Source organism: Parasteatoda tepidariorum, chromosome 7 (genome assembly GCF_043381705.1).
Source record: "Parasteatoda tepidariorum isolate YZ-2023 chromosome 7, CAS_Ptep_4.0, whole genome shotgun sequence".
NCBI lineage: Eukaryota > Metazoa > Arthropoda > Arachnida > Araneae > Theridiidae > Parasteatoda > Parasteatoda tepidariorum.
Genome location: NC_092210.1, coordinates 13,333,886 through 13,350,195, shown reverse-complemented (window position 1 = coordinate 13,350,195; position 16,310 = coordinate 13,333,886). Strand labels below are relative to the sequence as shown.

Here is a 16,310-nt window from a genome sequence, read left to right as displayed (position 1 = left end):
AATGCCTTATTTTAAAATCACGTATAAATACGAAAATCAATGTTTGATATTATAAACCGCATGAGCAAATCAACACATTGAATTTTAAACTTGCGTGAATACGAATCGCTACATAGGTTTTTAAAAAGACGTAACTACGAATCACAATATCGGATTTTTAAATCTCCTAAATAAGAAACGCAACGTACAATATTCAAATCGCGTGAATAAGAATCGCAACACGCAAATATGAAAAGCTATGTTCGTGTGAATAAGAATCGAGAAATTAGCAGATTCGAGGTTTGGGACCTCTAAAAGGCTTGTCAGAAGCAGTGTCGTTTGAACTACGAAAATCGGATCTATCTGGAGGGCGGTTAAAAAATTAGGAAAATGTTATCTGCTGCGTGTAAAGTGGGAGAAAATACGTAAAATAAGTAAAAATGAGAAAGGATTGGTAGCTATGTAGCTTGAATTTTCTGCTTCTCTTTGAAAATCGGTGAATTTTCTGAAAAAGCGGAATACTTATTAAAAAAAAAAATGAAATTTTTAGAAAATCTGAATTTTTGATAAAACAACTGAAATTTAAGAGATAAAAGTGAAAAAAGCGGATATCTGCTAAAAAGCGGAAAAATCTCATCCCTGCTACTAGGAATTTCCTGTGAAAGAGTCAATTTTTTTTCTTCTTTTGTTTTCCTTTATCTTTTATATTCTACTTGACTGTTAGGAAAGGGAGGCATTGGTGTCAATCAGTCAACAAAAAGATAAGAAGAGCACCCTTTTTGTGACCATCAGTCTTCAATCAACTTTTCAGTCCTACTAATTCCAGCAATGAAATTCAATCCCCTAAATAATTTGTTAACAACAAATGTCTTGTTGTTGCCCCCCCCCTTTACATGGTGAGTGCTATAAGATGGGGGCTCACAGTGAGAGGACTGTCCCTCTGGTCCATGGAGGGGGAGATAAGAATTGATAGATTTATGAAGAATTAGAATGTAGAAAATCTTATCTTTCAGTTTATTCATGGTATTCAATTTCAATACAAAAGCGAGGAGCTTGTATAGAGCCTAACCCAATTCTACTGTCATTTTGCTAGATACTTTTGTGAATGCTTTGAAAAAATATAATAATTTTTTTAACTTCAGAAAAATAACTATAAATATATTTTTATTGATAAGATAAAACAGAAAAAAATAATTTCAAATTGTGAATAATTATCATTTAAATCGCGCGAATTGAATAACTTTCCTTCAAATCGCGCAATTTTAAAAAATTCGCGAATTTTTGAAAATAACTTGAAATTTTGCGGAAACGGTCGCGGAAATTCGCGCCGCGACAAACTTGCAACCCTAGTTATGATTGACTTTAAATGAACTTGAAATGCTCTGTATTACTCACAATTTATCAGAGATAGTTAAAAGACTTTTAAAATAATTTAAAATGGGAGTTCTGAATAAAACAAACTGAACATTTTAGAACAAAAAAGGTTTTAAACTGATAATTTTAACTTTCTCTGTAAACAAGGCCCACTTCACTATCTATCAGTAATACTTATTTAAATATTTAAGCAGGCACTAAATCTGTGCAAAAATGCTATTTCAATAGAGATTTTTTTAAGAAACACACTCAATTTTAAGAAATTTCCTGAAAATGTACAAAAATCAGGAGAATTTTTATTAATCCAGTAAACCAGGAGAAACAGGCAAAATCCAGTAGAGATGGCAGCTATGATAAAGCAAAATAATTTTAACTACTTTGTTCAAAATAAATTGCACACAAAATATCCTACGATATACAATAGAAAATAAATAATAAAAGTAAAATTGCTTAACATACGTGGAAAGGCAAATAAAACAATGGTATTAATTATTCAAAAGTTCTAAGATTCATAAAAAATAATTAGAAATGATAAACAAACGTTTTGCACAAACCTGGTAGTTCAGAAGCTTTTTTAATAAGGGCATGCACATCTGGTTCTGACAAACTCTTAAGAGTGTCATGATAAAAGTGTGTAAATTGTTGATCAGGATTAATGGCAGTGGCACAACATCGGCTGAGCAAATTCCCTAAATTATCAGCTAGCTCCGCGTTTACCATTCTGTGTAGCTTCACCTCACTATAATCTAGAATAACATTCAAAATCTAATGAATACAGAAAAATATAGTAGAAAGCCTTATCACAGTATTTTCAATTACACTTGATCTGATCTGCATAATGAAATGATTAATAATTTTAAACTACTTTTTAAAATTAAATTTACAGGGAACTTATTAATTTATAATGCTACTGATATTTGAGCATTGTTTGAGATGGCTGATAATTTTTCACCACTTTAAAACACAAAGTTTAATAAGTATCTGGCTTAAAATTTTTTTTTGATCAACTAGTTTTTTTTTTTTTTTTTTTTTTTTTTNTTAATAAGTATCTGGCTTAAATTTTTTTTTTTGGCTACCTCTACAAATTACTCATTTCAGGGGCATTTAATTGAATAATATGCTCTGGGCATCAGCAATAAACTTCTGCAGGCAACTGATTATTATAATTATTTAGCATCAAATAATATTCTAAAATGAATAGCAGCAAAATTCTCAATTGGGAAACAGTTTAGTTTTTTTGGTGATTAAATTGCAATCCATTTAATATTTTTTAATTAATCTATAACACAGATAGAATTACATATTTTCTTTTCTCTATGGGAATTTAAGCAAATACTTATCAAACTGCATAAACCACAGTATTTTAAGAAAAGAAAAACTAAAAATGCTTAAAGGACACTTAGAAATAAACTAGCATTATTTAATATTTGTATCCGCACGGATTTGTAGCGCCACCTAGTATAACTTGTAACACAGAGAGAACAAGAGTGTGTGTGGAAGGAGAGCTGTAACGAGCTACAAAAAAGCTCTCTTCCAAATAATAATAAATAAATATTGTGAATTTACAGTCCGCTTATTTTCTGTTTATTGAGCGAGTTCATATTTACCTGACCGTCGACAATATTTATCAACTAAAAATAGCATTTGTGCAGACTTTAGAAGACCAAGAATTCTGGAATTCTCAAACAAACTATTGTTTTTAATTTTAGAAATTTATTTCAATAGAAATAAATAATTATCATTTAAAAAAAGCAGTTAGAATGCAGTACAGAAAAAATTACAAATAGCATATAATTAAACAATTAGCAAGAATTCTTACATAATTGTTTTACAAGCAGCTGTATCCACATTCCAACAATAAATTTAATAAAAAAAAAAAAAAAACTGTTTTTCTAATTATTTTACAATAAATACACAAAAAAATCCATATTAAAAGTCTAAAATGATTTTGAAAACAAAAATCACACTGAAAATATTTCTTGGAACAAAATCTGAAAATATTTATTTTATTTTGAACTGGACAGAAAACATACAAAAAAACATGAATAAAGTTAATTTTTATAAGAAGATTATAGAAATTTTATTAGAATGGAATTGTGAGTATGAAGATAACTGCTGTTTGTGAAAAGAAAAAAAAAAAAAAAAAAAAAAAAAAAAAAAAAAAAAANAAAAAAAAAAAAAAAAAAGAAGAAAAAAAACTTTAAGTAACAAGTGCCATTTATTCAAATTATGAGTAATAATTACTTTTACTGTAGTCTTTTGCATACAAAATATATGAACGATAGTTACTTTTATTGTTGTCCTTTTCATACAAAATATGAGCAATAATTACTTTTACTGTTCTCCTTTTAATACATTTAATACCTGCCTTTACATTCAGTCTTTTTTAACACCTAACTCAAGTTTAATTATAGGCACTATTCTTTTTTTAAATATTTAATAGTTTGTTTCTAAAGAATCTCTTATCCTGTATAGAATAAAAAAAAATATAGAATAAATAAAATTTCAAATAAAGCAGTTTATTACTTGTGTCAGAGTGAGGAACTGATGCTCTTAGCATGAAATACCGAAATCCATCAGGACTATATTTTTTCATCAGCGTTAAAGGATCAATAACATTTCCTTTACTTTTAGACATCTGCAAAATAATAGAATTCTTATACCACATTCTCTGAAATTAAGCCCAACTGCCTTGTGGGTGCTAAAGACTTCCAGGAGGCATTAGGGCTTTTAGATGGAAAGTTACAATAAGGAGAAGAAATCATTTTTAAACATTTTTTTTCCAATGCCCACCTGGAGAATGTCCTTTCGTCATGCAGGCATCTGAAGGGCATATTTGTTGGCCACTCTTTCAGGGGCATCATATTAGGTGGGCCAACATTGCTCCCACAGTAGGATAATGGACAGATAGTACAGAGAAGGAAAGAACATCTGTGCATTGCCTGGGATTGAAACCCAGAACCTTTCTGACACGAGGCCCGTCCCCTGACTCCTATACAGGCTGGTCGGCACATTTTTAAATATTAACTTTATTAATAATTTTTTGTTGGAAAATAATTCCGCTCTGCTAATAACTTCGCTTATATTACCTGTCAATAATATTATCATACCATCTTTGCCTTTATCCTTAAAAAAAAATTCTTAAAACAAACAATTTTAATGATTTTTTAATATGCAATGATTTTAAATGAAATCATCGCTATTTAAAAAAATATTTTAATCTAAGGTCATCTTCATATTTTATGGATATTAGGTTTCTCTTAATTTAGCTGAAAATGTAGTTTAATACAATATGTAAAAATTTTAGTGTTATGTTTATCACTAGTCATACCAATTTTTTTTCTAATATATATGGGAAGAAATCTTCTTTGGTTAAACTAAACAACATGCATTAAAAAAAATTTAAAAAAAAGAATTAAAATTTACTTAGTAACAAACTTCTAATTCTCTGGAGTTAGCTTATGAAATAGCCTGAATTAGTTTTGAATGAGATTTACTGGAAATATTAATGACACATAGCCAGTTCACCTGATTTAGTTTATGTTAATCACATTACTTTTTTCCATGTTCACATAAAAATGTAACTCTTAAATAACAATATTTAATAGATTATTTCATTTTAATTGCAAACATTCTTAAGTATAAGCCACTTTAACAAAATTGCTATAAAAACCTTCTAATATAAATGGACAGGTAAATATGATTTTTTATTAATTAACCGCAGATAAAAATGCATTTCATATCTTACATAAAAAAATTATCTTGTGCAGTGCCTGGTGATTGATAAGAGTTTGGAAGCCTTTGTTATAGATAAATCTTCAACCATACTGCAAATTGAATCTTGCACCATAAAAAATGAGGAAATCATAAAATATTTAAATATTACATTTTCATGCATATATTTCTCTGTTTGAATAGTTATTTTATGCTTAATCAATTTATGATTTAGACAAATGATCAAAAATTATTAACCTTTTCATGATCTACAGTCCAATGAGAATGACAAAAAATGTGCTTCGGAGGTTCAAAACCAGCAGCAATAAGAAAAGCAGGCCAATATATTGCATGAAATCTAAATGTCAATAAGAATTAATTAATATAGAAAGATATATGAATCGAGAATAAATTAAAGTTCAAATATTTAAATAAAACATGAAATAAAATGTTTTAAAAGCTAAATTATTTAGAGATTATGGTAAATAGGATACCAGATAAAAAATGTTAACAAATACTGGGCCAAACTTTTTGACGACAACCAGGCAGTGGCATTTGAGGTTTTAAAACCTTGCATAAAGGGACAAATTTAAAGAGCTAAAATTGAAGCTATGTCTGGGGCAAGTCCCATATACTTTAAAAAAAAATTTTTTTTTAAAGAATAAAAGGTAAACAGTAGCAACAATCTATTAAAATTTTTTTTTAAAATTAAAAACCTCAGAAATTGAATTTGAAAATGACCATGAAATGACTGAACTAACTACAAATTATTTTTTTAAAAAATCAGAAATAAATAAACCCAACCATTTGAAGACTTTGAGTATGTTTTTTTTACAAAATATAAATGTAGTATTTGATTGATATGATCACAAATAATGGACGAGTATCACACATACACATAAAGTAAATTTATAAATATATATACAATGACTGGATCCTCATTCCACGGGATTACCATCCAAAATTATTCTCCCTAAAATTTAGTATGTTGGAGTTGAACACACTTCTTTCTAGTGTGACGATTCAACATCTAAAACGCTGTTTCTCCCCAAAAAATAGCTTAAATAAACTTTTCCCTTTTTTAAAAAGAGCATTAGTTAATAAAGTGTACCTTTAAGCAATTGAGCATGTAAGTTATTAAAATTTTTGAAATTTAAACAATTAGAACAATCGAGCTCATAGCTTTCACTTTAGTTCATAATTCTCTACTTGAAAATATATTTTAATGATATTTTAAATATTTCTCAAACAAAAAATAAACTAACGACAGAATAGATTAAAACTAAATGTAAAATAATATTCAATGACTCCCTTTCACAAACTTAGGTATCATAAAACTTCGATTAGGTTTCCAATTTAAATAAAAGCAACAATTTTCATTTCAATTAAAAAGTTACAGTAACAAATTAATAAAACATTTATTAAAACTTCAATGCACTCAATCATTTGCTTACACAAAAGATTTAGCAATTCACAAATTTATTTTTACAATTCAAAGCATGCTTCACTAGTTCAGTGACAGATACATTTAACTGTAAAAATGTTTATTATTAGCTTTGCTTAAAAGGTAAAATTTATTACTAGCTAAAGTTAATGTAGAAAAATTTAATAAATAAATTTTTGATGCATGTCAGAAAAGATTTTCTATACTTGTTTTATTTGATATTTTAGCAAGAATAGGAATTTTTTTTAAAAGACTGAAACAAATAAATATTTAATTGGAAATATAATAAAAACTTATATATAAAGAAACACAAAAGAAAACTTAAATTACAAAGGAAACTAATTAGTTGATTCTTACTTTAGTATATCTTTTCCAATAACATGGCAATCAGGTGGCCAGAATGAACTAGTGGAATCATTTGAACTCACAGTTAAATAATTAACTAACGCATCAAGCCAAACATAAATCTAAATTAAAATAATTAATAAATAAATAATTTGGAAACAGTAATAACTAATATAACAAGAATAATGATTTATTTAGAATCATTGCATATCTGAGTATATTTATGAGTAAAAAATAGAGATCAATAGAGTTAGTGATGCCATGTACAATTTTATTAAATGTTCTATAATAATCTAAAATAAAAACCAAACGTAATTTGAATAAAAGAATATTAAATTACGATTTGTGTTTCATCATCAGGAACTGGTATGCCCCAAAACAGACGAGAGCAAGGTCTGGAGACAGACAAATCAATCAGGCCTTCTGCAACAAATCTTTTTACATCATCTTGAAATATAGAAGGCTTTATCACTGAAAATAAAAAGCAAGCAATTATTTCGGGTAAAAATTTATAAAGAAGGAAAATAACACAGGAGATCAAATTTCTTTTTGTAGTTTGCAGTATGAGATTTTTTAATAGATCTCAGATGCTTTTGTATCGCTTATTTTAAATCTGCAATCGGTTTTCTTTGAAAGCTACAGTTTTTTAAACAACATTTTTAGTCCTGTTATGTAGATATATATAAGCTTAATGCCACTGGATGCTCCTAGGGGTGCTTCCTTATTAATAACTGTTTCTGTTCATGTGCTTCTAAACATGTCATAATAGGGAAGAACCCTAAAATACACACGTTATCGGGTGTGGGTTTTTATGCATTTTTAATCACAATGATGTGCCCAAATTACCCCAGACGTTTATTGCAACTTCCTGTTAGATATAAAATTATCAAACTTGTATATTTTGAAAAACATTGTCATACAAAATCATTAGATTAAAGAGCAAAACTAATTTCAGATTTGAAATCTCCACATGCGAATTATGAAAGACCAAGTATTTGTATAAATGCAACAAAAACTTTGTTCTCCAGTGTAATTTATAAAATAACAAACACTGAACACTCTATAATTACATTTTAAATGTGTTCTATAATGGCTGCCCTTAATATACCGTTTTAAATACCTGTCAAAAAGTTACAATCCAACAAATCATAACTAAGGAAAAGCTCAACTGAAAACATCAAAGCCTGTTTAACATACAGAAATACTAGAAGTTGAAAGGGACCGCGAGTAAGATTTCCTAATTTCATTAGGTATTCAAACTGGTTTTAGGGGTTTTCCTGCCTTTCTTACAAGTGATTTGAAAGAGTTTTATAATGTTTTGCTTTCTCCACCCTTAATACCCATATATATTTTTAAAAGGATTCTAAAATTATGTATAGAGGGCGGTGATTACAGTACACTTGTATTTGATTAAGCATAAAATACATACCATCTTTGGAAAGCCAATATAAAATGTCATTTTGATATTTAGAAAGGCAAAATACATAATTTTCTTCTGACATTTTCTCTACTGGTGATCCTGTTTCACTTGATACCTGGATTTAAATGGATTACAATATAATTATGATTAATGATATAATTTAATTATAAAAAGAGGCATATTTAAAACATTAATAATAATCAATATTAGCCACAAGAAGGAAAAACAAATGTAAAGTTAGTAAATTAATTATTTAACATTATGACATTATTTTCCATTATGTTAATACAATTCAGTACTAACAAACATATAATGAAATATATAGTCTGAAATTTAATAATGGATGCTATAATTGGAATATGAATTCTAAAATTTTAAAAAGTATTCTGAAAAATCAATGTTTCTCATGTTTAAAAGCTTTATAATTTCAATTTTTATATAATATTTTTAAAAATTAAAAAACAATGCACATTACTAGATACTTATAAAGAATTTTTTATTCTATTTGTAATTTTTGATTACTTAATAATAAGAATGATTAATTATTAATAAGATTGATGAATTAATAATAAAGTTTCAGGAATTTTACACACAATACATAAATGAATATTTATATTTTGTTATCGTTAATATTTTATTAAAAAACTTTTTTTTAATGTGAAATGGGAACTACATTATCATTATTGAAAATAGTGCGCTTATCATTAAGAAAAAAAAAAACAGAAGAAAATTGAAGAAGCTATTTTCACTGTTTGCAAATATTTTCAGACATTTTCAAAATATATACTGATTCATTTTCACACAATTTCTTTAATCTTTAATTATAGACATAGTAAAACATAAAATGGTGTATAAATAACAAACATAAACAAATAAAAAAATTGAAACCACAAACTATCCATTTTAAAAAACAAGTACTAAAACACAGAAAAAAATGAGACTAAGGCTAAAATAATAGATTTTTACTTATGCTTCTGACTTTCAATACAGTAATAAAAATATCATAGCTTTTTTTCAGATATTTTTAAAATATTTCAAATTAGGTAAAAAAATGTGTGAAATAAATGTATATTCAGTTGTAAATGTATAACAGTTCTATTGCAATAAACAATGGACAGTTAAGAGAAGAAATTATAACATAAATACAGATAGGAATAATCTAAACAGGGACCATTTAAGTCGAAAGTTTTTTTTTTACTCAATTTAAAACTTGATTAAGAATATTTTTTTTAGTAATAATAAGGAAAATTATCACCTACAGTAATTGTGAAGATTTTGCAATAAAAACATAAGTGATTGTATTATACAACATGATCTTTACACTGATAAAAACATACTAAATCTTTAAAAAAAAAAATTAAAAAAAATCAATTATAAGCAAACAAAATTTGTTTACTAAAAAGCTTTATTATAAATAAAGCAGTTTTTTAAAACCTGAAATGTTTAAAAGAATAATGAATGCTAAATTTGCTTTTGATTTTTACAAAGCTTTTGGACGAAATGCATTAGCAACAAAAAAATGCATAAAGAATGCAATAAACGAAATTTGTAGGTAAAAATAGACAGATTAAATATTAAGTATTCATTTTTTAAAGCTGAAAAGTTTAAAAGAATAATGAATATGTAAGTTATACTAATAATATCCTTAATCTTTAAATATAATAAGCTTATACACTAAATCAAAATAAAAGTGGATGCAAATGCAATTAATATGAATGACATATATGTCGTAAACAAACACTAATAAATGTTTAGCAGGGGACTGCAGATGAAATAAAAAGCAAAATGCAAGCATTACACATATACACAAGTATTACACATATATGTGTTTTATGAATGAGCCATCATCAAGAAAAATAAAGCCACAGTTTGAGAACTTACTTCAGTTTGAGTTCTTGTAAAGCCACAGTTTGACTTTTTAACTTGAAATAAAATTCTAATTTTAAACTACACTTATTATTTTGCTGAAAAGAATCGGCTGAATTTTTAAATTGACAAATATTACTAATTTGGCCAGATTTTTAAACAGAAATTAAAATCAGTATATTTAAAAAAAAAAATTAATTTCTGCACATTTCTATGAGTCAAACAGAATTATTTTTTTAATAGAAAAATCATAAATACTTTTTATTGTCAAATTAATATGGCTTTTGACAAAAGAACCTTCAAACAGTACTTATAGAACAAGAAAACAGTTTTAAATGTACTTTAAGCTAACAAGGAATACCATTTTGAATTCTGACCCTTCTTTGATTTCTTTAACTTGAGATGATGGAATGAAAGCTTCATCAATTACACTGTACCAACCCTCATATTTATCTTTTCTGATGCAACCCTTGGCATCCAGCATTTTCTGCAAAATAAATAAACAAAACTAAGATTTCATATAAAATTTGAGAAAAGATCTTAGAATAAAAGCCAAATAATTGATTGATCGCAAGAAATATTTTAAACTTACCCAGAATTTTTGAACCATACATTTATGTTTATCATCAGTGGTTCGAATAAATTGAGTATATGATACATCACCAGCTTTAAATACTTCCTGCAGAAAGAATATTTCTTCTTAAAACAAATATGTATACAACATAAATAATTCATAATCAAATAGCTTTNATTTTTTTCCTTTTCACCAATATGAGTAGCAATTCAATTTTAAACAAAGTGGAATATATATTACTGTATATTTAAATAAAATAAAATGAGAAGCTGTTTAATGGTAAACTTTTAGTTTGCATATTGTATACTATTTTATAATTATAACATCAGTAAAAAGAATGCTGCTAACTATGCTTTCTAAATACGAGGGTGTTTCGAAAAGTAAAGATACACCGTACGCCAGAGGAAAAGAAAAGTTTTGTCGAGCAAGTTGGCAACGCAGGTTTTAACCTTGAACCGTTAGCTTTCTCCTCGCGGTGGTTCGGCATTTCAACGTTCATTCTGGTTGGAGTAGGTCGTGTTTAAAATGGCTGCGGCGATTCAGAATCCCGCCAAATGCGAAGTGCGCTCCGTCATACGTTTTCTTCATGCAAAAGGTCAGAGACCAGCGGATATTCACAAAGAAATTGTTTCTGTTTATGGGAACGTTATGAATAGACAAAATGNTCTCCTCGCGGTCGTTCGGCATTTCAACGTTGATTCTGGTTGGAGTAGGTCGTGTTTAAAATGGCTGCGGCGATTCAGAATCCCGCCAAATGCGAAGTGCGCTCCGTCATACGTTTTCTTCATGCAAAAGGTCAGAGACCAGCGGATATTCACAAAGAAATTGTTTCTGTTTATGGGAACTTTATGAATAGACAAAATGTAGCGAAGTGGTGTCGTCATTTCTCTGAAGGTAGGACCGATATTCATGACGAACAAAGAACAGGTCGGCCATCTGTGATCTGTGATGCCCTTCTTCAGAGAACAGAGGAAGCAATTCGCGCGAATAGACGTCTCAAATTGAAAGAATTGCGTCAGATCATACCGNTGAGCGATAACCTCTTATACAATAACAATTAATAGTTGAATTATTAATTATAAAACAATGGAACAGAAGGTTTATAAAACAATATGCTTACATTTTAAAGGGAAAACAGAGGCCGATCAGCCTGAATAAGAAGTTGGTGGGCCGCACAATATGTGTTGGCGGGCCGCCAGTTGGACAGCCCTGTTATATGTGATAGTGGACGGCCAATGACGGCAGAACATTTGAATGAGTGTGAAGCACTGGCAGATTTTTCTTGTATATTTCAACACTATTGGCAAGCAAGAAGTTTAATGGCCTAACGGCTAATGTAACTGGCATTTGACAAGTAAATAAACAAATTATTAAATTTTAGCAAAAAGTAATTTTGTTTAAAGTATTTTATGCGTAAAAGTTGGCAGGTATGCATTAACAATATAAACAAAAGTTTGCTATTTTCTTCAACTATAGTTTTGTTCGCTAATTTTTTTTAGTACAGAAGAAAAAAATTTTGAAAAAAATTCCGAACAATGAAAATTATCAGAGAGGTTATTAGTGAGGGGTTGGGTTTAATGAGGTGGAGCAATGAATATTTTACACCAGGACTATTTTCCAAAAATATAATAATTTCTGAAGAGAACACAAAAAATAATCACCACAAACTTGGAAGACATTTGCATGCAATGTTCTGAAACAGGTACTTTAAGAGTTTCAGCTGCTTGTTGTACCTACATAAAAAAAAAGTGAAAGATATATGCGTTTAATATATTACACATAAAAACATCATTATTGTTACTATATGTTTCCAAAAGCTGACCCGTGAATAACTTAGAATGCACACTTTAAGGGAACCAGATTACTAAACCATGATTTAAGAACAAATCAGTGGAGCATCCTAAAAAATTTTACAATTTGAGGACACCCATATATTTATGAAAAATATTATTTTATATCTACAACTCTAAGATATATAGATTTTTAAAATTGATAGTTAATTTCAGGTGCTGAACCATCTTTATTGGACTTGATTTCATTACTCAGCAGTTTTGGTATTCTATGTTTGATTAAAAAACAAGCACATTTAAGATTCTTTTATTTTTGATATTTATTGCTAGAAAAAAAAACAAGAAGTTTTCAAAGAAATTCAAGGAAGTAATAAAATTTAAAGACATTTTTTAACCTCAAAAATTTTAAAAGTAATCTATTAAAATTCAAAGGAGAACAACTATTGAATTTCCAGGGCAATTCTCAAGTTTTGAGGACTGGTCACCTCACATTTTATTAAAAATTCAAAAACCGTTTATAAGTGAAAAAAAAAAAACTTATTACCAGCTGTATTGATGGTAGAGTTGCATATGAAACTTATTAGATATTTCACAAACTATTTTGGTAACATTAATTCAAGTACAGAAAATACTGAATGATATATGTTGTTCAATCATACTTTACAATAAATCAAAAATAAATTTTCCAAGTTATTCAAAAAATCAAATCTTACAGGAACTCTGATGATTTTTTAATGTTATAAATTAAAAATTTGGAATGAAATAGTTATCCAATCAACATATTGCATCTGGCGTACATCTTTAGCAGCAAAATGTCTTGGGCTCAATATAGATTTAAATGGCCGTTAATTTCCAATATTGGACCTATAGAGAATCGTCTGATTCACTTGATATTTTACAGCCACTTTAAAAGCAACATCGGTCCAATATAGAGTTGTAAGATTCACCCGATATTGGCCTGATATAGGTCCAATATTAAAAATCTAGACTTGTTATATTGGTTCATTGGTGCATGCTCATAGAGGACCCATATTGAGTAAATTTTGAGCTCAACTGGGGCCAAGGTAAAATTGTTGCTATGGATACTTGCAGTAGTAAATCTGATCTGATATTAGATACGGGAGAATAAGATAAAATTTAATTAAAAACTGTATTATTAAACAATAAAAGAGTATTATTAAACAATGGAAGAAAAAAAACATTTGGTTTATTTTCAGAAATAATTCCAGAAAGTATATTTACTATAGAAAAATTATACAATAAATTAAGCAGTTAAGAAATTTTATGATTGACAAATTATGATAAAAAATAGTAATTATTCAGTTTTCCTTGGCAGAATGCTGAACAATTAATGAAGTACTAACATACAAATAGAATAGGAATTATTAAAAAGAACTGGGTAAAGAACAGTTAAAAAAAAATCATACTTGAAAAGTTAATAAAAAATGTGCATGATCAGTTTAAAATAATAAGGATAGTTACTTAAAATTAAAAAGGAAAGCTAATAGTAATAATTGGAAAAGTTATGAAAAGCATGAATGAAATAAATAAGAAAATAAAAACAAAAATGAATAAGGGGGCTCAATGCAACACACATAAATTTTTAAACAAAAGGATAAAATGCCACAACAGATATGAGTAAAATCATAGTTATGCGTAGAAACACTGATAAAAATAAAAAGAAGTATTTAGACCAACAGAAGAATAAGAATTATTTACCTTTAATCCATGCTCATCAGTACCTGTGGAAAATAAGACATCATCTCCCAGTAACCGGCGACATCTTGCGAGTGCATCAGCGTATAAACACGATTGCATATGTCCAATATGTGGAGCTGCAAAAATATAACAAATATTGATTTTAAAAAAGTAAATAAGTTATTCTCTCCCTTTTTAACTTTTGCATCCTTAAGCAATACTTCTCATTGAAATATTTATTGTTTTTATTATACACGTTTATTGTAATATTTATTGTTTTTATTATACACGTTTAGCTTGAAATACTCACAAGGATTAAAAGGAAAAAAAATATGCACTGGATAAATTTTGTATTTGAAATACAGTTTTAATTAAATGAAATATAGTTAAAATGTTATTACTGTCCCATACCCTCTACACACATTTCAGAACTTCCAAAGCAATTTACAAGAATATTAAAATGTTACAGAGACTAACGCATACATATTCTGATATAGTATGACTGTCTACTTGAATATGTGTCATCAATATTCTTAGAATAATTTGTTTATTTTGTCCTATACATCATTTTGTATGTGACCCCAAATTTTGAGTATTCTGTCTGAAGTACAAAAAGTGCCGATAAAAAACTCTAAATTGCTCGAATTGAATAAAATATAACTTCTAGGTTATAAAGAACATTCTACTCCATAAAACAATGTTTAAGTACAATACTATTTACTGAATGTAATTACTGTTAACAGAGGACTCTTAATGTTGAGTAACTAATTGATTCAAAACAAATGTTTAAGAAATAGAACGTGTTAGAATAGAATCTGATAAAAAAAAAAGAAAATTTGGTTGAAATGTAAAATATGACTAAGAGTTGAAAAAAAAGGAAACAGAGCACTACATACAGAAATTAACAAATACTTAAACTTCTATATTGAATAGATGTTAAATTCTATTTAATCAACAGAGGAGTCATTAAAAAAACGCAAATCAAAACAGATGATCAAGGAACTAGATATGCTCAAATTTCTCATATTATTGATTTGACAGAAATTTGAAACACAACTGAAGGTAAAACTAAGTTGTCATACAAAGACCTTAAAAACATAGTTAATTTAAGTAATAATACAAAATGAGATTCTAGAGTTGAGTTAAGTCAGCATTATGATTATTGTTCCAAAACCAACTTATGCTCCACAATTATAAATCACAATTGACAATAATAATTTGCCATTTAGTCATTCATCAATAGTTTTAAAGAGTGCTTAAACAATGGATGGCTAACTGTATAAAGCTAAGCAAAGATAGCGCTAGAGGTAAAAATATTTTGTTAGACTTCCGGGTTATTACTTCAAACTAATTTTTAGCCTAAGTTTGAAAAAACGCACCATCCAAGATTATAACACTTGCAGTGTTTCCAATATAACATGTCCTTTCAATCTACCTTTTACTGAAGCAAACAAATTAATTCAGAAGACTGTGCAAGCTTGCTATGATGCTACATAAAAAAATAACAAACAGTGCTATTTTACACAAATATAGCCAAATAGAAGGGATAAGACTCAAAACATGACAAACCTTTCACTTTATTTATGCTGTGATATTATTTTGTTAAATTTGTTTTAAGTAGTGATGTAACGAATAGTGATGGGACCGAATAGCCGAATATTCAGTGGCCGAATTCTTACTTTTTAAAAATTTCTCTATTGATTGCCATTTTGTAATTAAAGTAATTTTCAAATTTTAATTAAAAAATGAAATAAATATTAACAAAATTGCTTTTTTAATCTTTGTATATTTAAAAAAATTTTAACAACTTGATTTATTTTTTGTAATAATTTAAATATCTTGATGCCAATAACAAGGCAATATGGCTTTTATAAATCTAAATAATTAATAATAGCATATTTTAGTTATAGTTATACTTGTAATTTACATGCTATTTTATTTAAAATAAGAACTCATTACTACTGTTAAATGTATTCTTAACTTTCTTTTTTGTCCGAAAAATTAGTAAAACCCAGAAAATTAAGAACTTCTTAAAGAGTTTCACTTTTGAAATTTTAATTTTGTAATTAAATAATTTTCAAATTTTAAATTAAAAATGAAATAAAT

The 16,310-nt window shown here is 27.6% G+C and overlaps 1 protein-coding gene across 2 annotated transcripts in view; it reads right to left on the bottom strand.

Annotated features, from left to right (window-relative positions):
- LOC107457349 (Methionyl-tRNA synthetase, mitochondrial) overlaps positions 1-16,310 on the bottom strand; it is a 23,747-nt gene that overhangs the window by 3,931 nt on the left and 3,506 nt on the right. For both annotated transcript variants that reach the window (XM_021145548.3, XM_021145547.3), the window contains exons 3-12: positions 14,226-14,341; positions 12,378-12,449; positions 10,735-10,821; positions 10,504-10,629; positions 8,286-8,391; positions 7,197-7,327; positions 6,869-6,978; positions 5,326-5,425; positions 3,880-3,991; positions 1,908-2,099 (exon numbers count right to left, since the gene is read on the bottom strand). In XM_021145548.3, the coding sequence (XP_021001207.2) occupies positions 1,908-2,099; positions 3,880-3,991; positions 5,326-5,425; positions 6,869-6,978; positions 7,197-7,327; positions 8,286-8,391; positions 10,504-10,629; positions 10,735-10,821; positions 12,378-12,449; positions 14,226-14,341 (1,152 nt within the window). The remainder of the gene's footprint in view (positions 1-1,907; positions 2,100-3,879; positions 3,992-5,325; positions 5,426-6,868; positions 6,979-7,196; positions 7,328-8,285; positions 8,392-10,503; positions 10,630-10,734; positions 10,822-12,377; positions 12,450-14,225; positions 14,342-16,310) is intronic.